Source organism: Bemisia tabaci, chromosome 3, assembly GCF_918797505.1.
Source record: "Bemisia tabaci chromosome 3, PGI_BMITA_v3".
Classification (NCBI taxonomy): domain Eukaryota; kingdom Metazoa; phylum Arthropoda; class Insecta; order Hemiptera; family Aleyrodidae; genus Bemisia; species Bemisia tabaci.
The window spans coordinates 6,515,859-6,540,305 of record NC_092795.1 but is presented as its reverse complement, the minus strand read 5'-3'; the positions used below and the strand labels follow the sequence as shown (position 1 = coordinate 6,540,305).

General features: G+C 42.0%; 2 protein-coding genes across 2 annotated transcripts in view; one reads left to right on the top strand and one right to left on the bottom strand.

Annotated features, from left to right (window-relative positions):
* LOC109030794 (leucine-rich repeat, immunoglobulin-like domain-containing kekkon 5 protein) overlaps positions 1 to 24,447 on the bottom strand; it is a 628,607-nt gene that overhangs the window by 431,627 nt on the left and 172,533 nt on the right. The gene's annotated exons all lie outside the window — the stretch shown is intronic.
* LOC109030795 (uncharacterized) lies at positions 16,060 to 23,692 on the top strand. Its single transcript, XM_019041938.2, has 3 exons — positions 16,060 to 16,219; positions 17,800 to 18,141; positions 21,730 to 23,692. Exons 1-3 carry the CDS (start codon positions 16,160 to 16,162, stop codon positions 23,470 to 23,472), a joined length of 2,145 nt encoding a protein of 714 aa, XP_018897483.2. The 5' UTR covers positions 16,060 to 16,159; the 3' UTR covers positions 23,473 to 23,692.

Sequence of the window (24,447 nt, the reverse complement as noted above, 5' to 3'; positions counted from 1 at the left end):
ACATTTTGGAACAACTTAGTGGCGTGATTTGGTAGGGGCAATTACCCCTCCCCCCTAACCAATAAAACCATGGCTAAACTAATTACATTTTACACCGTACCTATTAGGAGTTTATTTTGGACGATGTTCAGAAATTTGCGGAGTTGATCATGGACTAATGCCTACCATGATTTAAGTTATTCTAAGTCGGAGTCAAATTTTTTGGTTTTTTTTTTAAAGTTATTTGAGGTCTTTAATCCATTTAAGGATTTTGAAACCTTGAATGAGCATCGGGATAGGATAGGTGCACATACATGTTTCAGGCTTTCCAATTTCCAGGAATTCAGGCCGAGCGGAATCTGTTTCAGCAGATCCACTCGTCAGTTCCATGGAACTTTGTTGCCACTACCGGGATTCGAACCCGGGATCTATTGATCCACAGTCAGGCGCGCTGACCACTACACACACTGAAACAACATGCACGATTTTAAGGCCTGGATACGCGCTCGTATGTCCATCAATTTCCGATCAAATGGTGACTGGTGCGCACCATCTAACATCAAATCTGTCCGCCCTTCAAAAATTTGACCGCCGTTTTTGTCATCATTTTGATCGGAAATTGTCGAAAATTTGAGCGTGTATCCAGGCCTTCGGCACCACTTGATGGCGCTTACAAGGTTTTGAATTCCCTCACTCCATGTACATCGAAGTTGTTGCGAAAGTCTACACCGCAGTCCACAGAAGCACCTTAAAATGTAGTCAATTCGCGTGCGATGCAATAATTATCAAGCGAGTATAAACAGGGAGCAAGTATTATTTGCAGTTTATGAACCGGAGGGGGGGAGACACCGAACATGAATTTATGGTCACAAGTTATATTGTTTGTCCCAAAGAGTTCTGCGGTCCGGCTCATTCTTGTTCTGTGCGGACCCGGACCCCGGGGTAGATCTTATCCCCGGCAATAAATCTCGGACTCATGCCTTTTCGCTCGCCGCAAGCTCGCTTACTGCCAACTTTCCTGCTCCATCAAACGCTTTTTTATTCCGCACGAATGCAGTCCATCCTGCGGCGCCCGCATCCCGTCGTTTCCCTAACGAAAGAACGTAAATATTTTTCAATGTTGCCAGATCATCCCTCACAAATTACGCTTTTACTCGGAGAATCTTGGACATTCCTGATTGAAAGTTTCACTGATTATTCTTCAAGTCTCATGCAAAATTAGAAAAATATTGGGCAAAAATTGCGAAGGTAAATTCTTGTAAAACATTAATTTTTATTAGTCAATTTTGTAACCTTGCAATTGAGTTACGTTCCTTCGTCCAAGAAGCGACGATCTGTGTCTTATTTCCGACGAAATGTAATTACGATGAAGCGCTGCGTGACCTTTGGGGTCCGAATTTTGTTGGCTCCGTTTGCCCGCGAATTGGTTCTTGTAAACTTTTGCTAGAGCAAAAAGAGAAGTTATTCCTTATCGAGATTGACGCAAAAACCACGACAAATGCATCAATAAGGTCTGAACTGTATTCTAAATTAGACAATTTCTGCTTTTTTGAGCTTGGAAAGAATACTTTGTCGAAGACAAATTCAATACAGACGAATCAGAACGGTTTCACAACTCCATTTTCAACTTTGAACTTAAATTGCCACCATCCTGTGAAACGATGCAGTTCATCAGATAAAATATTGTACATTATTGAGTTCCGACGAGCAACCACGAAAAAAGAGAGGTTGTGACAAAATGGGATCATAAGCGGCTGGATGCATAGTGTGCTACGCCTATGGTACGCCGGTATTATGAATTTTGAGTAGTGTTCACATGTTACTGTTTTAGTCCTTTAATTTAAGTTTATTCCGAAAACTTTCTTTACTCACTTTCAACTACCAACTTATTTTTAAGGCAAACATCGTTATATTCGGGCTAAATCGCAAGATCGTATGACAACACCCGAGCGGCGCGCGGTGCACTGCCAGTCGCCTACAAACCTAAGGGGATACTTCACACATTGCGCAATGCTTGAAGTATCCCCTTAGGTTTGTAGGCGCCGATGCTAGTTTCGAGTCGGCCGGCCGCGGCCACCTGCCGCGCTGCAGCGTGCCACGGCGCCTCAAGCAACTATTTCACAACAGAGGTGATACGATGCAGTTCATCAGATAAAATATTTGTTCATTATTGAGTTCCGACGAGCAACCACGAAAAAAGAGGGGTTGTGACAAAATGGGATCATAAGCGGCTCGATGCATAGTGTGCTACGCCTAGCTGTAGACTCATTCTCTTTGGCAAACAGGTCAGTACACATTTCTGAAATACGACCTGAAACCAGTTGCATTGCTATACAATGCTACGTGCTCTCTGAGCTCTAGAAAAGCATATTCTGCAAACTCATGAAATCATTCTGAAGTGAAAAAAATCGGACGGCACCAAAGTTTGCTTTGGTTTGAAAGGTCGGTTGCGTAAACCAAGCTACAGAGATCCAAATCATATAGTCGATATAGAAAACCGCGCGCGTTCATGCGGAAGAACTTTTCATCTCACTGAAGGACTCCGTGGCACAACTCGTAATTTCCTGGACGAAAGAAAAGTAATTCCATTTCAAGGTTGCAAAATTATCTCTAACCATCCAATTTTTTACACGCAGGTACCAGCTGAATTTGTGTCCAAAATGTTAATTATGATATCCTCCCATAAAAAAGGACTGCATTTTTAGCGCTTTTGTACCGTAGATGAGCAACAATAGTGCCCCTTCAATAATTTGAATGGTTGCATTCAGAGGTTAGTGTCTTCCACGTCTCTTCCGAGCATCTTCGGGCAGACGGAGTTAATTTTTGTTTTACAATCCGGCGTTTAACCGGTGAAAAAATGTGACATCATTCCAAGGTTGCAAAATTGAACTGGCTTTTCCACAAAAATATAGCTGCGGAGTTTCTGTCCAAAATTATGTAGTTTTAACGTGAAATTCGAGGAAAAATGGCAAGAACGTCAAAACGTCTGGAATGAAAATGCAATATGCGACTTGAAATTTGGCAACCATGGAGCGTAGTTACGTTATTCGAAAATTATGAACTGACCCGAGCAGCTAACTCCCGAATGTTAACTGCGAATTCCTGTAGAACTTATGGATCCCAATCCTGCCGCGCTAAGGAAAAACGACGTATTAACATCGGATCGTTGCGAAATTTCCTCCGATAAAATGCTAATTTTTGAGGGAAGTTACGAATATTATCCTTTTAAATTTTCAGATGCTGTAGTTAAAATTACGAACGAAATTTTGTGGAAAATTAGGAGAAAAATATCCACAAGTTTTTCAGGTAATCCGCTATTTCTATTGGAGGAAATTAAGCATCGCCTGGAGGTTCATATGACGTTTTTCCTCAGCACGGCAGAATCCTGATGAAGTGTCAACAGAACGGAAATCTAACAACTAAATCTGGCTCCTGTGCATTCGCACAGATCCTACACGACCCCTCAGCAGCGCATCTCCATCTCCACCTCTTCGCACCCTCGCATTCATAACTCCGCTAATGATTCCGACCGTCAGCTCGCATACCCGCAACTCATAATTACTTTCGCAAATATATCCTCGCTATTCCGGGAAACCTCGGAGGTAAATGAGGCTCCCAATCCTGGTCCGCCCAAAAATATCCTTACATCAGCGTCACGGCCTTTTCGAAACGGACGTATTGAAATCGAAAGGAACTGCACATATTGTGACATGGGCCCTGTCTAATGTGTATTCTTACGGATCTCAGAGCTTATGTCACGATGCATTTGATTCCTTTTAATTCAAATACGTCTAAATACGCAGAAACATCTACGTAAATGGAACTCGTAAACGGAGCTCGTGTGGCTGGAGTAAAATTGCGGTTATTTAACCACTTTTCCAGGGATAGGATGGGTTGGGTTGACGAATGTTATACGGGGGTTGTTTTAGTACCGCACCGTGGGAGGGGTTGATTGAGAAGTCGGACATGATAAGCGGGAAAGGGTATACATTCGTTGATACGAAAGATTCGAAGGTTCAAAGGTGGAATCATTGGTTTTCTCTTAAAAGTCTTTAAGGTGCACCCCTTAACATTCATAATGTCATAATATAAATATCAAATTTCAGAAGGAAAATATGATTGAGATTTAAAAAGCACCCTGAAAAAGAAACATAAACATTTCAGATTCAACATACGGGGTGATACAAAACCCCCGTGCCGGCCCTGTAGCCCATGGGGTAATTGCCCCTTTTCGGAGGGTTCGCTTTAAAGGTTTGAGAGCTTCTTTTAAAGATTTCAGGGTTCCCTTTAAAATGGGGGGAGGTCCCTAAAAGTCGTTCCCTTTGACCTGGGAGCGGGAGCTCTCATAACATTTCAAGTCCCTATCTCCATGTCTTCAAAATTTACAGGAGTAATGTCTGTTGCTGGACCTTCCCATTCACCTATCATCGTTTAAATGATTCCCTATTCCCTTCATTATACACATTCCGAATCCTATTTCAAGACGAATTAAAATCCGCATTCAAGGTTGTAGTATCCAAGAGGAAATAATACAGTTAACAAACATAAATAACTGAAAAACCACCAAATTTTGTGGTTTTAGCGATAAATTTCATATTCGACCTCTCTCAAAGGTTTTTTCCACTTCATGGCGGTTATAGAGTGCCACATGATTGTTGAACGAGCCAAGGAAAGGTTAGACTTTCCGGAAAATATTGCAGATTATGACGTTAATATCGTTGCCATTTAAACTTTAACGAGAACTAATCAGAGGAGATTTTACTGGGAAACAGATAGAACCACTCCTAAACCTCTATGATTCGTATTAATGATACTAGGTATGAAAAATTCTCAACCACGCGATCGGTCGCGTGAGTAAATAGGAAGGCCCCAAGAACGATGGTTTTAAAAGAGAAAACCGGCAAATTCTCGTTATTTTATACAAGACTGCAGTAAAAGCACATGTTTTTTCGAAATATCGCGGTAAAAGTCATCTGTTTTTCGTAGAATCGCGGCAATTAATAGGCATAGAGCGACAAAAAATATGAGTGTTTTTCATAGGCGTACCTGGGGCCTGGGTCATTTTGCTGGGAGGAGCCTGGCCCCCTTACCACCGAGGAGTCCGGGGGGTATGGAATATCTCTCAGCCCAGAGATGGGTCTGGGGGGCCTCCTCCGGAAAATTTTTGAAATATCTACTGCATTTAGACGCTTTTAAGGCTTCCATGACGCAGGTTTTCCATTAATTTCTGTGGAAAAATCATGTTTGTTCTTATACTTTCAGCAAAGAATCCTTTTGAATTGTTGCATTGAACAGACCCGGAAAATGTTCGAAATTTCAACTATAATTGGACGCGTCTTGAGGCTTCCATGACGCAGATTTTCCATTAAAATCTGCGGGAGAATTACGTTTCTTTCTTTATTTTCAGCAAAGAATACTTTCGAATTGTTGCATTGAATGGATCCGGAAAGTTTTTTGAGGCCTCCATGATGAAAATTCCAGAAAATAGTAAGTGAATGAACACGCGCGGGCATTTCAATTTAGACTCTACATTAAGAGAGATAATGATCCTCGATGAAGGTCTTTTCCTCACCACCCAGAATTTCTGGAGGGGGAGCAGATGATACTATTTGAAATTTTAGGGGGCAGGCCCCCTCTGCCCCCCTTCGAACGCCCACGGTCTTTTTGAAATTTCTGAGGAAAAAGGGTCATTAAAACTGGAATCCCAAGGCCTTTCTGCACTTCTGTCAATGAAGATACAACGATGGTAAAAATCGCAATCTACACATCTCGATTTGCGTTGCAGACTTCCTGTCATACTTTATTTTTTAGATGGAAAACTACGCAACGTCAACTCTTAAAAAATTCCGTGATTTTTCTTCTGTGTGCGAAGTAAATTCTGAGAAAAATCATCCAGGAATGATAATTTGTTCTGCTTCAAAAGAATAAAAAAAGAGCAGAGATTTATAAACACCGCAAACGAGATATCGTCACCTTACGGCCAAAGTATCACAAGTGCCATGCAACGTTCACAAATTTCCGCCGCCATTTTTTTTTTTTTTTTTTTTTTTTTTTTTAGAGATATTGTTCAATGAAGTTGTAGGGAAATTTCGCTGAATTTTCTTTGTGCTGTCGATAAATTTCAGTGAAATTTTCGAACAGATTCAACCAATAATTTGTACTTAACCAACAGTTTCATCATCGACACGCTGTTTAAGTTTCCAAATCGTGTCCAGCAACCTCTCAAATGCTGCCGTGCTAAGGAAAAACGCCGTATGAACCCTCAGGCGTTGCCAAATATCCTTTGATAAAACATGAATTTCCTAGTAAACATACAAATATTTTGCTTCCAATTTTTCATATGACTTTGTTCGCCATTTCACCTTAAGTCCCTGAGAATTTCAAGGAAAGATATTCATACCTTGTCTGAAAAATAAACATTTTATCTAGGAAAGTTTAGCAACTCTCGAATGTTCATACGACGTTCTTCCTCGGCACGGCAGAATGGACTTGCTCCACTGTGTGCCGTTCGGACAGTGTCACATGGATGCAATGCGCGGCTCTCCTGGAGCGCGGGCTTTTGAAGGGATACCGCAGGGAGCGGCCGCCAACGGGGACCAGCCGACAAAGGTAAACTGCGGCACCACCGAGCAACGAGCCCTATAAATCTAGCCTTTGAGAGCCTTATGGCGCGACGTTCCACGCACGATGACGTTATGACGTATACACAACGCCACCACGTTGCCGTCAGGGACTCAACAATTCCACATTTTATTTACCCGGCCGGAGGAGGCAGACTGTTAGACTGTGATAAAAATTTACAAAAAAAATTCCGTTACTCACGTAACTTTAGGTTACTTGCGGTAATTTTTTAAGTGAGACGCCTTTCGGTGCTCAAAGCTCCATCATCATTCGGCGGCGAACTAAAGTTGATATCCATTTTCTTTCCGATCCACGCGCTATGGTATTCGACCGCTGCCATGTTTTGATGTATTTGAAGAGCGTATTATTAGTTCCCGCCAAATTCGTATTAAAGTTATTTGTCCTGTGCATATACATCAAAACATGACAACAGTCGAATACCAGCGCGCAGATCGGAAAGAAAACGGTTTTTTATAACTTTAGTTCGCTGCCGACTGATGATTGAGCTTTGAGCTCCGAAATGCGTTTCACATAGAAAATTATCGCAAGTGAGTAACGGAAATTTTTTTAAAATTTTTTTATCATAATTTGACGTGTGGCGTTCCCCTCACGAAGTTTCTAAAAGACTGCTAGACTGATCTGGGGGCTTAGGGTATGATGGATTCAAAACTTGATGAGATAGCGGTGATTATAGTGCTAATGGCTTTAATTTTTAGCTGCATGATTTGAGGTGAAGAAAGAAACTTGACCACATCGTAATCTTGAAGAAAGAGACTGTTCTACTGTTCTTATTGGTTAGAGTGTATAAAGCCTTAAAACTTCAATAGATGATGGGGGTTAGAGTCAGGTGTACATACAAATCCCCCGCCCAGCCCTCCTTGACTTTTTAAGGTAAAAGATAGAAAAATGAAGCTTCTGTAGATGACCCCATCTTCAATTGAGCCAACTGTTATCGGGGTGAAAATGTTTGAGCCTCCAACTTCTTTTTTCTTATTTTCAGTCCTAATAGCAATACCCTAATTTCCATTGCACTGTTAAATAAAGTCTGAAAAATGAGATTTTTGCTGCATACGGCAGGAGGAATTTTTGAATGAAAAATAAAATGATATTAGAGGAAGAAGTCTCGTTTTGACCAACAGAGCATGCTCCTCGATTGAAATATTTCTTGTGCTGCCTCAGTTAATGTTTGCATGGAGATTTTAGTCTCCCAAACCGGATTCGAGGAAAAGTTTTTCGCCATTCTGGAATCGTCATCATCGCCCCGAAAAAACCGGGAGTAAAACCCCATTTTTATGCACAAGCCATTGCTCCGCGGAAAAAAAGTGAAAAATCTCTGTCCTATACTGGATACGAAATAATATTTTTATGAGAGTCGACATTTCCTGGTGGGAGGCATCGCTCACTTTCCCTTAATGAGGACTGATGGTTCCCATGATGAAAATTTTGTCGAAAAAGTTCGTTGAATTGCGCCTTACTTGTTCCACAAGGTTCATGACGTATTCCTCATCAGTCATCATTACGCGGGGACCAGTTTTTAACCCTAAAACCGATGGGCCGATTTTTTAAATAGATAGACAAAGCTATGGACAGAGAAGACAAAGGGAAAATGGAACGATGATATAGTTTGAAGCAGACGGTTTTTATCGATAAAGAGAGAAAATGATGGATTAACTATTCTGTCGTGTCAAGGAAAAACTCCGTATGAGCCTTCTGACGTTGCTAAATTTCCTTAAATAAAATATACATTTTTTAGGCAACCTGTGAATATAATCCTTTGAATTTTTTAGAGAATTTCATTCGCGACTAGATCCAAACTATCTGAAAATTTCAAGAGAAAATATTCAAAACTCTCCTAAAAAATTAAAATTTTATCGGAGAAAATTTTCGAACGGCGGTTTTCCTTAGCACAGCAGAATTGGGCCTCTCGGTGGTTGCCGTTAGTTAGTCTATTACGTACGTACTTTGTCTATTGCAACCACTCGCTTTCATAACTATAACGCTGTGCTACGGAGAAATGCCGTAAGAACATTCGAGAATTGCAAACTTTCCTCCAATAAAATCATTATTTTTGAAGAGGCATATGAATATTTTCTCTTAAAATCGTAGATAATTCAGGTCTGACTGCGAATAAAACTCTCCGGAAAATTTTAGGAAAAATATTCACAGATTTCTTTTAACATCCGTCTTTAATCGACAGAAAGTTGAAAACGTCTGGGGGATCATACGGCGTTCGATCTCGGGACAGCAGAAGATGTTGCCGTAAAATATGGAATGAGATGCCGTCAAAATAAAACAAATGGACACACAACATGGGAACAGAGCGAGATAATAGAGGCGCGATGATGACGGTGCAGAGATACAACTATTCGTGCTTTATGGATGTCCTTGTTGCGTCTGCAAAATTGAAGGCGCGATGACAGGAGGCCTGAACTGGCAATGCTCTATGCTGCCAATGAGGTGTCGCCCAGATTTGGGAGAAAAGTTGCAACCCGAGGCTCGATTACGTCTCTCCTGTCTTCGGTTCTGTTGCTCCCGTAGTACTTGAATCACCACTGAAAATACAAGAAACGGAACCGATACAACATGGATACAGAGCACGGGAAAGGACGCGTGTTAACGACGGCGCAGAGATACAACTATTCGTGCTTGATAGATGTGTGTGTACCATTTGCAGAATTGAAGGCGCGATGGTTGGAGGAGTGAAATCTGGTAATCATGCATTCATATCATTAAGGTCTTCTTTGTCTATGGCTGTGTCTATCAAGTTCAATAATCAGCCCGCAAAGCTGTTTTTCGCGGAGTACTCGGAGTCAACGACTATTCGAGTTGCATCGGCGACAAAAATGCGAGATAGAGCAGGAAAAAAGCTATAATGCCTCTTTTTTAAGCTTCCACAACGTCAGAGCATGACCTTACTCAACCGAAGCACATCGGATGACGCATTTGATAAGAGGGAGTGGTGGCAGGTCGCAGATGTATTACGGACGGGGCCATATAGTGAGTTCAGTGTCACTTAATGACCAGAATTGAGAATTTGCAGGTGTCTGAAATATGATGAATTTCGTGTCAAAATGGAAACTGCTGACTGAACTGAACACGAGGATACCCTTGGTACATGAATTCAACAATTATTGGAGAAGATTATGACAAAACAATCTAAAAAAATTATAGAAAATACTGTGAAGTCAGCTCTTTAAGCACTTTCAGATGAAGCAATCAAAAATTTGCATGCAAAATCTCCATTTAAAAAGTTGACCATTTTTTTCTTTCTTTTTTTCTTTAGAGGAGAGATAAAAGAATATGGAATGAAAGTCATATTGCAGCGTTCCTTGCAAGAACTACGTACAACTAAATATCACGTTTTGAGACAACGTTACAGCCCAAAGCGTTATTGCTAATTTTTTCTTGCTTAAGGTAAGAACAGCGAATTACTTACTTTCGTGGACATTTTCAATTTACTTGTTTTAGAGAACAGGATAGTATAACACTGCCGTACTAAGGTAAAAATCACCGTATAAACCTTCAGGCGTTGCCAAATTTCCTTGGGTAAAACAAGAATTTCCTAGTAAACCTACGAATATTTTCCCTCCAGTTTTTCAGGTAATTTTGTACGCCATTTCACCTAAAGCGCCTGAAAATCTCAAAGAAAAATATTCATAACTTTCCTCAAAAATTAACATTATTTCGAAGGAAATCTGGCAATATTCGAATGTTCATACGGCGTTTTTCCTTAGTACGGTAGAACAGCCTTGGGTCCATGCTGTTCTGAGGAGGAATCACAGCCAGAATACCGAAAATTCTAATTGGAGTTACAAAATGAACTCTAGTTAAATTCTCATGACGGATTTCACAAAAAAAAAAAAAAAACTCAGCTTCTCACCGGAGTTCAATTAGTAACCCAAATTCATATCACGGATGTCAAAATATCCCATTACCATTTCAGGACCAACATCATTCGTTGCACCACCCGTTATTTATATGCTTCTCGAGTGCACTCATTCAAAAAAGAACTTACCACCAAAAATGTCAGGATCCTTGACAATTATTGAGGGTGCTAGGTGTTCTTACGCTCATAGCGATTGACAAACCGATAAAAAAATCTAAGTTTGTGCGATCAAGGCGCAAATCGCCATGGGCTACGAAAATATCATTAAAACTTTTTCTATTTTGAGGCAAGAAGGGTGAATTGCCTATCACTTCTATTTGAAAGGGCGTAACTATCGACATTATTGTGATGAAATCGCAATAATAATTATTGAAATAATTTGCAATATCTGACTAAGACGCAGACTGCTAACTACTTTATTCCAAGGATCCTTCAAACTCAAAGCTTCACCATAAAATCGCCAAAAATCTTGGAAACCCGTCTAAATTCCATACATCCATTGTCCAAATATTGCAATTTCTTCCCGAAATTTTGGCAATACTAGCATATTTGAAGATGCTACTTAGGAAGCAGGTCAGTTTCGAGAGAATCAAAATTCCGCGAATTTAATTGGCAACTCCGCATCTCCCGCTCGGGAACATTCCCCGAAGAGCCTGGACGGAGCCTGTCGGCGTTTACCGCGAGCTTTCGCTATTCATACGATCATTTAAATAAAGCGCGCTGTCGTTCGCTGTTCGTTTGAGAGCACCCCCGCCCCCCACCGAACACATCACGCATATAGCCCTACTTTTAATCGACTCCTTTTGTTTGCGATGTTTGCAAACAAGGCCGGCCGTGTCTCACTCGAGTTTCGCTTTGATTTTTCTCCTCCGTTCCGCGAAGAATGGAACATATTTTTGAAGGGCTTTAACGGACTGCTTAACCGCCCGGCGGGCGGACCACTTGCCGCTGCCTCGCCCTTTTTATCCCTGTGAAATCGTCGCTCCTCCGACGCAAGGGCGCGTCTCCATTCCCGCGTGAGCCTTGCTGTCCGTTAGACTGAATGCTTTCCGCGGCGCAAGAAGAAATAGACATGGGTTTTTACGGCCAAAGAGCGACGAAATGCTCTTGCGGCGAGGAAAAGGCTCTTGCCACTCGGGCCGTGAATAGATACTTAAACACGAACTCGGATTCTTTTGGACCTGTTTCTGTTCTGGCTGAGTGCAAGAGTAGTCATTTCTCAGACAATTTCGGCCGTGCTGAATCATGAAACGGGGATGGAAAATTCGTCACCGTGCGCGGTGGAGAAAAAAAAAACCCTTACTTTGTGAGGAAAGAATGGGTGGGTATATAGGCGCACATCAAGAAAAAGTAGCCAGCATCGTGTCAATATGAGAGGTAGAACACAATCTAGACGTGCGATTAATATTTACTGGTTAATGCTCATAAGCCTCTGTCACACTATCAAACTACTCCGTTAAAATGTCAAAGTCAAGTGCTGTGATTGGTCCGAGTCATCGAGTGAGCCAATCGCAACATCTGGCCTTGCTATATTTTGATGGCTACTGGCTAGCTTTGATAGTGTGACACAGGCTATAAACACAAGAAAATGGGTCACCAAGACTTAAAAACACAAAGCCTAGGACGTTTCCGGGTAGTTTCAACCCAAGTACGAGTGCTCAACCTTCAGTCCAAAAAACCGAGAGTCCGGGTTTATGAGCCGAGGACTCTATGTATTCACCGAACTAAATAACTTTGAAAGGTACAGATTATATTCTATGGAGATGTTGCATGTGTAAGGAATTTTCAATTTGACTGTTGATTCTTTTGTAAAAGTTCGCGAGAAACACGATGGTGTCACTGGTTTTCTCTGAAATCAACTCCCAAGCTCAAAAAAAGCTCTCAAGTTGAGGCCAAAATAGAGGGGATAACCCGCGTTATCCTGAGAGTTCCCATCTACATCAAGACGAACTCTCCATGCAAAGATAGGGAGAAAGCACATTGACAGGGCTGCCACTTTATTTGGAGACTCTTAAACTGAAAACACGGCATCCCTGCTGATGTGTTTGCTCCCTATCTTTGCATGGAGAGTTTGTCTTGATGTAGAGGTGGACTCTCAGGATAGCGAGGGATATCCCCTCCATTTTAGCCTCAACTTGAGAGCTTTTTTTGAGCTTGGGGGTTGATTTCAGAGAAAACCAGTGGCATCATCATGTCTTTCGCGAACTTTTACGTAAGAATCAATAGTCAAATCGCAAATTCTTCACACATGCAACATCTCCATTGGAACTACTATGTTTTCGTCTCGTAGAACTGAGTCTTTGATTCATCGGATAGAAATTCCATTCTTCCGACGCGCGACGTTACGATTGCCCTTCCGGGCGGAGAGACATTCGATTCGTATGAAACCGAGCAGTGGCGATGCATGCTATGCGATATATCGATTGATTTGTCATTTAAACCTATGGAGAAGGATCGATAAACAGAGTGTTCGCGACGAACACCCCGTTTGCCACTGAAACCAAGGTTATTAATTTAAAAAAGTAAATCCAAAGTGAATAAAACCAATGGGCTTGATGCAATGCAATTAAGGTGATTCAATGGTTGCCATTTTTTGTATCGGAGCGACGTACGATAACACGCATCAATTCGTTCCATAATTTCAGCTACTTGTAATTTTTTCGAATTTTGAGATCGCACTTCTATGATCATGAGACTGAAGAATGAATATGCCAAATTTGACGAAGAAATTCAACGTAATAAAGGCAGGGTTTTTTTATGGGAAAAATTATCGCATTCGATACTGACATCGAAACTGTACTCGAATACGATATTTATCCTCTGAAAAAACCCTGCCTTTAATACGTTGAATTTCTTTGTCAAAGTTCGTACATTAATTTTTTAGTCTCATGACGACTAAAGTGCGATTTCAAAATTCGAAAAAAATGTCATTTACCTGAAATTATGGAACGCATTGATGCGATGTATCGTACGTCGCTCTGACACAAAAAATAGCAACCTTCGAATCACCTTCTCCGTGAACTATCACACCAGCAGCCTGATTGTTGAATTTTTTTGTTTCTCGGGTTAACATAGATGACACAGGTTAAAAGGCGGAGTGTGGTCGGTCGGCTATGTCTTATCGCTGCTTTGTCGTGCCTATGTCGGATGGAACTCACCACAAGCTGAGAGCACCTCTTAAGTTTCCGACAGTATGTCGTCCATTCCACCTGACAAAGGCACGATAAATCAGCGATAAGACACAGCCGACCAATCACGCTCCGCCTTTTTACCTTGTCATCTATGACTACCCGACAAACACAAAATTTCAACGATCAGGCTGCAGAAAGGGAAACAGAGCTCAGAGGGGCGCCATCTTTGCATCATCCTTATCACAGTCGGAATTTAAACGCATGATGCTCGGGTAGAGATAATTTACAGGGAGAATGTTGAATTATGGAGCTTAATCACCCGTCGCGTGGGAATGGTCTCGGGGCTCACTATAAATATTCATACAGAGCTCGCTATTGGTTTCCTTCCATTATGTTCCCCTCCTTGAGATCCCCAAGTCTTGGTATCTCCTCGCTAGAACATTGGACTCTGCGTTGCATTTAAAATTTCGGCAACTGGCGAGTGCCTTAAAAAAGAAGCTCCACTGGTGTCGAAATATTAATGACAGTAACTTACGCCGATACGTACCTCGGCAAGTAATAAAAACTTTGGACTTGATAAAATGCCGTGGAAATTATTTCGGAGATTATTATGACCCCAATCGTTTCTGAGACGAAGAAACGCCACTCAATTTTAAAGTTACATTTACTTGAATAATTACATTTTTTACGAGAGGGAACCTGTCCATTTTTAGTTAAAAATTTGTCTAATTTTTGCATGAGATCCAAAGAAAAATCAGAGAAATTTTCAGTTCGAAATGCTCAAGATTCCTCTGGTAAAAATGACATCAATGAGAGGAAGTTTGGCAACATTGAAATGCCATGCATTCTCTCGTGATAAGAACGACGATTGTCTTTCAATTACTGAATTGAATCGAGACGCCGATCCTTCACACACATGCAATCACATATAAACAGCTTCAAGAGTGAAGGGCAAAACGCAAGTTCCGTTTGCTACACCGTGATCGCTACTATAGTGTAAGGCAGAGAGTATATGACTATCTTAAGTTGAAGGATAACGATAAAACACAAAAACATAGCCCGAATATACGAATAAAGAAGGAGATTTAATTAAAATATGGGTAAACAAGGTTAAAAATTATTGAAACACTATGAGGCAGGACGTTTCGAGCTGCTACCAGCTCATTTTCAGCTGCAAAAACACATAAAAACAAGTAAAAAATTGATTGGCGACCTGACCCCAGCCGTTATCACGTAACCACAGGAATTCAGTACCGAACATCCGAGGCAGACATAGTGGCCGCGCGCCTACACACCAACCAATGTGGAAGATGGGTAGGCATCCCCTGCTCCTACACATCTGCTTGCGAAATACGAACAGATAACAGACGCGCACTTACTGAGGCCACTTCATTGAAAAAATTGGTGATATGTAGCCCCTAAACCTTCCACGTCTGCTCAAAAGTTGCATAGTTTGTCTCTATCTTTCACAATGTGAATCATTTCTAACACACCCCTAGCGAAGTCTCTAGGTTTTTTACTTGTTTTTATGTGTTTTTGCAGCTGAAAATGAGCTGGTAGCAGCTCGAAACGTCCTGCCTTTTAGTGTTTCAATAATTTTTAGCATTGTTTACCCATATTTTAATTAAATCTCCTTCTTTGTTGAAGGATAGTATGTTGCATAACCGGCTAATTGAAGGATACAGTTTTAGAGTTTCAGGGGAGCTTGGGACACAGCACACCCTCGAGAGTGTACTGATTGAAATCAATTCAGTGTTTTAAGTACAAAATATAGACAAAGAAAAAGTAGGGAAAGTGCTAGTAATTTCGAGAGACATAGTCTTAATGTTTTAAAAATACACACATGAGAGCTTAATGTCTGTAAACATTTCCAATACTCCTGTTATGAGCCTTGAAAATCGAGATTTAGGATATGATTTTTCAGACGTGAGATTAAGTGAACAAGAGCTCAATTACCTCCCGTAACATAATTACACAAACGGCCCTACAAATACTCGCTCGGAAATAAATATTTGGTAATTAGGGGAACTTGAACCGTCCTGCTTATAAAAGCTTTCGCAAAGGCAGAACGGTACTTAACATCTAAATAGGAAAAATGACACAGAAATTATGAGATTCGAAGTCGGTTGATTCCGTTTTGCGCGGCGCAATAATTTATTACGGTAATGCGCTAAGTTTGAAAATAAAACTGTCACTTTGTAATGATATCTGTCATGTGCTCTAAGTATACTTACCGCGGAGAAAGAGAAAGAAGACAAAAAAAAATTCAGGCGTCATTAGGCGCTATTTTTGCGCTGTTTGCGCCAACAACCAGTCTTACTCAACATCCGTCGCGACCGCGTCTGACGCAGCTACGCTTGCGTGACTGATTCTACGATGAAAGATTTTTAATTTTCCTTTTTTTCCTGAGAGAGGAGGGAGGGTTTACCACATGCTCAAACCTTAGTCTGAAATCTAGTACCGATCGTTAATCACCGGTATGAACATATAAGAACAGTGAGCTGTCCCAACAGGAAATGCAGTCTTCAATCTATAGAGAGCCATGGCGCATAACGGAAGCACAAGCAACATTCCCTTTCTCTTCGTCTGTTTTCTCTTTTTGGTGAGTACTTAAAACTTCATAATCCTATCACTAGTTTTTCTGTGGTGGAGAAGAGCCTCTATAAATACTTCTTGGTGGGTGTAATGGCTAGTCTATTATCAAGGAAGTGATAGTGCCCCTCTGTCCATCTTTGCTCTGTTTTTTAATTTGCACTGATTCTTACCTCGATCAGTTGCATGCTCATTTTTTTGTTTTAACTTTTACATTTTTTAGCTTTTGTACCAGTTGAGAATGGGCATGTATTTGGCCCGAAACGTTCTGGTTTATTTTCTTTGTCCTTAACCTTGTCAACCCATTTGTTTTTTTTTTTATTTTAATGTGTTTATTGTTCTTAAAACGTGCTATACACTTTCACTCACTTGTACACTTGTGAGTGCTAGGATGCGATAGGGGAAAAACTTACGGTCTCAGGGACAAAGTTACAGTGCGAAATAGCCACATTATATTGTAGGTACTCCCTAATGATGTCTCCCCTGCAGTGTAAATGCTACTTTCAGAAGTCAATACTTAGATTCCCCTGATGATGACTGATGACCAAAGAGTTTCGCAATTCGTTCAGCAATCCTAACCTAATTTGCAGGAACTTACCCAGCAAAAAACTCATACCGACTTTCATCAATCATCACAGGGGGAATTTTATTAAAATATTTGATTAACAAGTTGATCACCAATCATCATAGGGCGAAAATTGGCGTTGACCTCCGGACTTAACTTTTGCTTCGACCGACTACATTGATAGTAAGGGATTTTAACAAAAATTACGTTATCTCAAAGTAGAAATTCACAATCTGGTAAGAGCCATCAGGCGTGGCTAAGACTGTTCATGGTGCTCCTTGTGTTGAGAGGACTATAATACCATCGCCTTATGAAATTTTTGTACGGAAATTTTCTCCCACATAATTTTGGTTTCGGACTCTCAATAAGTCAATACACATGAGGTTTAAGGTTTATTGAGATTTTACGACAAGATCTATTTTATCCTTCCTTTATAGTGAAATATTTTGTTGGGTTGTAACATAAATGTGTTACAACATGGTTGTAACATAAATATGTTAATGAATTTTGACTAGTGTTCACATGTTACTGTTTTAGTCCTTTAATTTAAGTTTATTCCGAAAACTTTATTTACTCACTTTCAACTACCAACTTATTTTTAAGTCACACATAGTTATATTCGGGCTAAATCGCGAGATCGTATGACAACACCCGAGTGGCGCGCGGTGCACTGCCAGTCGCCTACAAACCTAAGGGGATACTTCACGCATTGCGCAATGCTTGAAGTATCCCCTTAGGTTTGCAGGCGCCAAAGCGCGTTTCGAGACGGCCGGCCGCCTGCCGCGCTGCAGCGTGCCACGGCGCCTCAAGCAACTATTTCACAACAGAGGTGTTGCACAGTATCATACGAAATTGAAGGCGGTCCACTATTTTGGATCCCCTCTCCACCACCCTCTTCAGTTAGCCTGATGACTGCGTTTCACTTTGCAATTTCTGTACTTTCCTATGGAAAATTCCCTGCCACCTATGATTACCGGTAAAATTAGTAACTTTACCCCCTTAATAAATCATTATTTCACCCTTAGTTCCAGTTGAGCCGCTTTCCGCATTTCGTGGGAGCTGAATCATGGATGATCGACGGGCAGCAAGAGGTGAATGATTTAAAACTGATGCCGACTCAAGAGGAGGCTGACAGCACACGTCTCCAACCCCGAAGCATAGTTCATGGTTCCATAATCCCGCTCGCGATTAAAGTCAAAGACCTCGCCAAACTAGACCTGGAGGCGGGCAGGTACGTGGAGATCCGCATGGAGGACCCCCGCGGCCTCATCCTCCGGGGAACCACCCACAGCGACGACCACAGCATTCGCATCCGCCGCGGTCAAGTCTTCGTCAACGACGAGCTCCTCTGCAATGACATCACCAAGGTACGGACGTGTCGAAGTGACTTTCTTTTTTCAACATTGCTTCAGAGAAAACAAATGCCATCGGTGTTCCTCACGATTATAAAATGGATTGCGTTTTGCAAAAAGGAAGCAAGAGCATTCCAGTGTTGCTAAGATTGTGCAACTTTTTTTAGCCTGCAAATATATACTGATCATCTAAAGCAGTTTTATCTTTACTCCCAATGAACTATGAATTCAAGACGAGAATTACCGTTGTAAATTCAAGTTTTTGCATGATTTTAGGAATTTTTGGCAAAGATTATAAGTTGCACAATCCTAGCGACATTCGAATGCTCTTGTTTCCTTTTTGCAAAATGCGATCCAAGTAATAGTGTGTTTTCACATTCTTATGTCTGTCCACACAATTAGAAATTTTCGTGTTTATCATTACTTTGGGCTCCTTGAGGAAATCAAGAAGTCCTTCAATTTTTCACGTATGCAACACGCATATCCAAAGAGTGCGAATAGTTGTGTCACAGCGCCTTAGTCAATGTCGCACTCGCATCTTTTACGGCGCCGTGATACAACTATTCGTACTCTTTGGATATGCGGGTTGCATAGTGAAAAATTGAAGGCGCTCGAATCTTGTCAACGGCTTAAGATATTAACTCTGCCGTGCTAAGTAGGAACGCAGTTTGAGCCGTCATATATACGTTGCCAATTTTTTACTTTCTCGCTCCCCTAGTTTATTTTATGTACGACAGGTTTTCAGGGAGGCTTGTGGAAATTTATGTTCCAATTCTTCAGAGACTCTCATTTGCGATTAATGGTTGGTACAGGTCATAGATAAACAGAACAGAAAAACGATAAGCAAACCTTGCTTAAAAACGTAAAATAAGACAGCAGGAGGTTTGCAAAATTAAAAATCAAAATGCGCGGTCTGCACAGTTAAACTTTTCGTGGCCATGGTTCCTTTTGAGATATATATATATATATATATATATATATATATATATATATATATATATATATATATTATATAGTAAGTCGCTTTATAAAGCACTCTGGCGTTCTACGACACCCAAACGCCACATATGCCTGTCTTCCCAGAGGTTCTCGGGCAACTGACACCGCAACATCTCTTCGTCAACGCCCTGCCGCCAACCCTTTACGGGACGTCCCCGTCGCCTCTTCCCAGGTAGTACCCAATCCAAAACTTGTTTGGGCAACCTCTCCTCCGACATTCTTTGCACATGTCCAAACCAGCATAACTGCCTGGACATGACGTCGTGCACGATATCTTTCTCAACCTTCATCACCTGGCGAATTCTCTCATTACGGACACGGTCCCGTCTCGAAATGCCGGCAGATCGCCGCCAAAAATCCATTTCAGTTGCCCTCAACATTTCTTGCGTTCTTTTCGTCAAAGGCCACACTTCACTACCATAGAGCACGATACTTTTAACGATGGCGTCATATATCCGGTGCTTGTTTGCCTTTGAGATGCTCTGATCCCAGAGCACCCCGTTCAGCATCGCGATGGCTCTCCTGCCCTGGATGATCCTGTCCTTAATTGCTCTATCCATCCTTCCATCCTGATCGAGCCAAACACCGAGATACTTATACTCGTCACACTCTTCGATGCGCCGTCCATCCTCAAGCTCTATGCTTTGCCGTTGATGCGCTGCTCCCACGACTAGCTTCTCTGTCTTGGACACACTAACGTCCATCCCCCATTTCCGATATTCTTCGACCAACTTCCGCGTCATGTACTCTGCATTTTCCTCATCTTGAGCTACAACGATCTGGTCATCGGCAAAGCATAGAGTATAAAGGGTCTGCCCATCAAGGAGTGGAACGCCCATTCCCGCAACCTTATTTTTCCATTCCTTTAACACGTGCTCTAGGTATACCTTAAACAGTGTTGGTGACAAACAACAGCCTTGTTTTAGCCCTTTTGTGACGAAAAAACCTCCGGACAACTCTCCACGACATTACTTTTTTTACGGAGTTATTTTTTTCGGTCATTTGGATCAAAAGGACTTGGTTGATCGACCTACTTAATTAAATCGACAGGAACCGTAAGTTGCTCTGAGACTCCAGAGGATGCAGAATGTGTCTTGCTGAACTTATGTCCTCTTGCTTCTCGCAATGCCGCACAGAGATTGCGACTTACAAGTTGCCAGCGTAATTGAACATATTTCTGCCAAATGGAACTAGGTGCATTAAGACTTGAGCCCTGAGCCCCATAAAAACATATGCATAACAGGGCTCACGTTTTAATACGCATGCATAGTTCCGTTCGGTAGAAATACGTCCGATTGAATGATCGCTGGGTGAAATCCAGGCTCAATCCTGGCGGCTCGCTCCTGATTTTTAACAAGGTTGCAAACTTTCGTTCAAGCCCATAAGCGCAAATCCTCCAAGTCGACAGCCCAAAAGCGCAAATGGGACTATTTGCGCTTTTGGGCTGTCAATTCGAGGGGCATCGACCGGATCGATACGTCGATAATCGAAGGAAAGCTCGTGTAGAATGTGTGGCAACTGCGCGCGACGAAAAATCAGTTATGCCGCAATCACACGCTGAATTTAGCAACTGAATGTGGAAGTCAACAGTCATCGCCCAACGGCTGAAATTTAGCAAATTCGAGTTATTTTCATCCACATGTGTATCAAATCTACTCGAATAGTTCCAACAAATTCAAAATTGGTCCGATGGTTGCTGAGAATCGTTGCTGAATTTTGCGCGTCACGCGCAAAATTCAGGCATCGGGCCGATGACTTCCACATTCAAGCCATATTCAGCTCCCATATTCAGCGTGTGATTGCGGCACAGAGACAAGAGACCCTCAACTAGTATCTTGGTCATTGTGGAAGCTTTTACTTTCGGGACTTCAGCATTCTACTGTTGACTTACCTACATGGTTGATGTTTAACAACGTGTTGGCAGTTTCGTTTCGCAAACAAGTCGAAAATGGCCGAAGTTTGCGAAACTTGTTTGGCTCATGACGTCACCCGAAGCTCATCATTGACCATGTAGGTAGGTCAACAGCCGAAATTGAGGTGATGACTGTTGCTCCCTAATAATTGTCCATAAGGAACTGTTGAATCCCCGAAAGTAAAATCTTCCACCTGTCGCTAGGAGGCCAGTGGAGGGTCTCTTGTCTCTGTTGCGGCACGAGAGTGCGTGTAAACAGATGAGATAGATTGGCTCGGCGATGAGGGCGAGTTCCTCCCTTTAATTACGCTCCATTCGATATATCGAAATTCTGGTCGATTATTTCATTTGCGCTTATGGGCTATGAATATTTACGCATTTGCGCTGTCGCATTTGCGCTTTTGGGCTGTCGATTTCGGTAATTTGCGCTTATGGGCTGTCACCCAAACTTTCAGCCCAGACATTTATTTCACAAAGTTACGTATTCAACGGTACCGTATACCGCCGAATAACGTTTTATGCGATGGCACCGTGCCGCCTAATAACGTCAACCTTCATAATCATGTAACCCAAAGATCTGATGAATGTCCCCACAGTCTCGAATCAAACAATATTAACCGCATTTCTAGGTTACTTTCTGTTATACTTCCGATGTTCACAAAATATTTCAGTAACTTTTTACTATTGTATAGGTGGATCCGTCACCCTCCTACCAGCGATCAATGGACGGGTCCTCCTGGTTTACGAACCTCGACATGGGTCACGCCATGACTCCAAAAGAGATGGAGAGCTTTGAAACCGAATGGGATCAGTACAAGGATAAGCAGGGCGGAAAAGTCACAGCGGAGGATGCAGAAAAGAGGCGAAAGGGGCGCATTAAAGAGATATTTGAGAGAGGTGAGGAATGGAGAGAGAAAAAGAGGAAAGCAGAGGGACGACTAGTCGATGGAATCCTCCGATGGAAGAAACAACGCGGGACACCGGAGAATAAGCCAACACCGGGAGGTGAAAAAGAGGAGCCTACGAAGAATAGGATCGTGGTGTGGCCATGGAGGTTGGGACAAGCTGGAGATCATAAAAAAACACCACAGGATGGGCAACAAAAAAGACAGACATTACCCGAGGATAAAGATGAGGAGCATCAAGGTGAAATTCAAAAGAAGGACACGGAAATAGTGCGGAAGGAAGGAGAAGAAAAGGAAGGGGCACCAAATGAGATTCTGCAAAAAAAGGAAAGCAGCGTGCAACTAGAAAAACAAGAGGCACCGGAGGGTGAAAAAAAGAACTCACAAGGGGAGGGCAGCGGGTGGCCATGGTCATGGGGAGGCGTCGGAGAAAAGTGGAAGACGGGATTGCGAAATTTGATCGGTACAGCAAGCGAGAAACTAGAAAAGAAATTACAACCACGGAAAGAAGGTGAGGAATCGCAGGGGGCACCGAGTGAGAACAAAGGAGAACCAGCAACAAAAAATGGAGACAAGGCACTAGAGAAGCCGAAAAGTTTGCAACTGGAGAATCAGCCGTCACTGAAAAATGAAGACAACAGAGTCAGTATTGACACAACCAGAGATTCAAAAGACGGAGTTGCGTCTGAGGTAGATGACCAAGGGAATCCAGCGACGCTTGGCAAACTCAAAGTGAGTGGCAACGGCATCCTGATCGCCGACTACGGCGGTGTCCAAGTTCAGGCTTACAACCCTCAACAAGTCATAGTGGTTGAATTCGAAGACCCCCGAGTCGCGGTCAACGATAGGGTCGTTTGCGAGAACCTCGATACACTGCCTGAGAAGGCCACGTACCAGATGGCTGAGGATGGAGGGAAATGGTACACCAATCTCCAGATCGGAAGGAAAATGTCGGACTCGGAGATCGCGCAGTTCTTGAAGGAGGAGGAGGAGAGGAAGGCGATGGGGTTGACCAGGTGGCAAGAACAGGCGCAGAGGAAGCAAAAAGAAGAAGTCGAGGCTGCAGCCGAAAAAGAGAGAGCGAAGAAAAGGGAGGAGGAGGAGGCGAGGACTAAAGCTGAGAAGGAAAAGCTTCGGGCCGAAGATGGGGGGAAGGCAGTAAAGTTGAGCATAAAGCAAGAGCCGGTGCAAAAGAAATGCCAAGAGGAGGTAGAGGCTGAGAAGGTGAGAGCGAAGAAGATGGAGGAAGAAAAGGCTGAAAAGCTTCGAAAAGAGAATGTGAAAAAATTGGCGATGAGGATTGACAAGTATCAAGAGCAGGTGCAGAAGAAGCGGAAGAAGGAGAAGGAGGTTGCAGCAGAGAAGGAAGAAAAGGCGAGGATTCAAGCTGGAAGGGAAAAGCTGAAAAGAGAGAGAGAGGAGGTGATACGGTCGTATCGGGTCAAGAAAGATGCCATGAACGTGGCTCTCCTTCAAGCGCAGGCCGAGTGGAAAGGCAAGTCCAAAGGGAAAAAAGCGCGAAAATCGTAGGGATCTGACAGAGAAAGCTGTTTCCGAAAATTTGAGACTGGATAGACCTCCGACGATGGAGGCAAGCTGAAAGTGCGGTGGAATAATGCTTAATGGAATAATGGTAATCGACTATAACTTTCCACTTCACGATGTAATACTCAAGAATATTGATAGATAGTGTTATAAGAATACATGAAATATTCAAAGTTTGTCAATATAAGTATTAAAGAAAGCTAAAGATGGATTGTTTAATTTGGACTGACGCTGACAGAAAGGAGCCTCGTTACATTTTAGAAAACAGTAAATCAATAGACATTTTAAGCTTCACGGGCCGCATTTTTACTTTGTCAAAATGAAAAAATGAGAGGAAATAATTTGAGTGTTATAATATAGGCTTTGTTATCTCTATAACAAATTGTCTCAAAAAGAGGTAAAATTTCGGATCTCTTTTTCTATATTTGATCATGATCGGGCTGGGTTCTTTTTTGTTAAGCTTGGTCTCCTTGCAGTTTGCTCCGATACTACAATGGACCACTAGACAAGGTACGAATTTAAGCAATCTGATACATGTTTCTTAACCAGAATTTCACGTAGAACACGATTCACACTACGAAAATTACCGAAATCAACTTCTAACGAAGATATTAACGTTTTTATTTCGCACTGATTACGAGGAATTTGAACTGCCCGCTCACAAGAAACTCAAAGCTCTACGTGAGTCAAATCGCGCACTACAACGGTTTCAGCAAGCTTCTCAATCGAGCAATGTTCATTTTCCACCATGTGTTGTTCAAACTATTGGTAATTTGCTATAGCTGAGCCAAAGTGTCAAGATTGAAGTTGAAGCTGTTTACATCGCAGAGACTGTCATGATAAACATTTAGCGCGCGATGTGAATCACGTAGAGCATTGAGTTTTCATGAGCGGGTGGTTTGAATTCACGCATCAAGAATCATTAAATATCTTCGTCAGGAGTTGATTTTGGTAATTTTC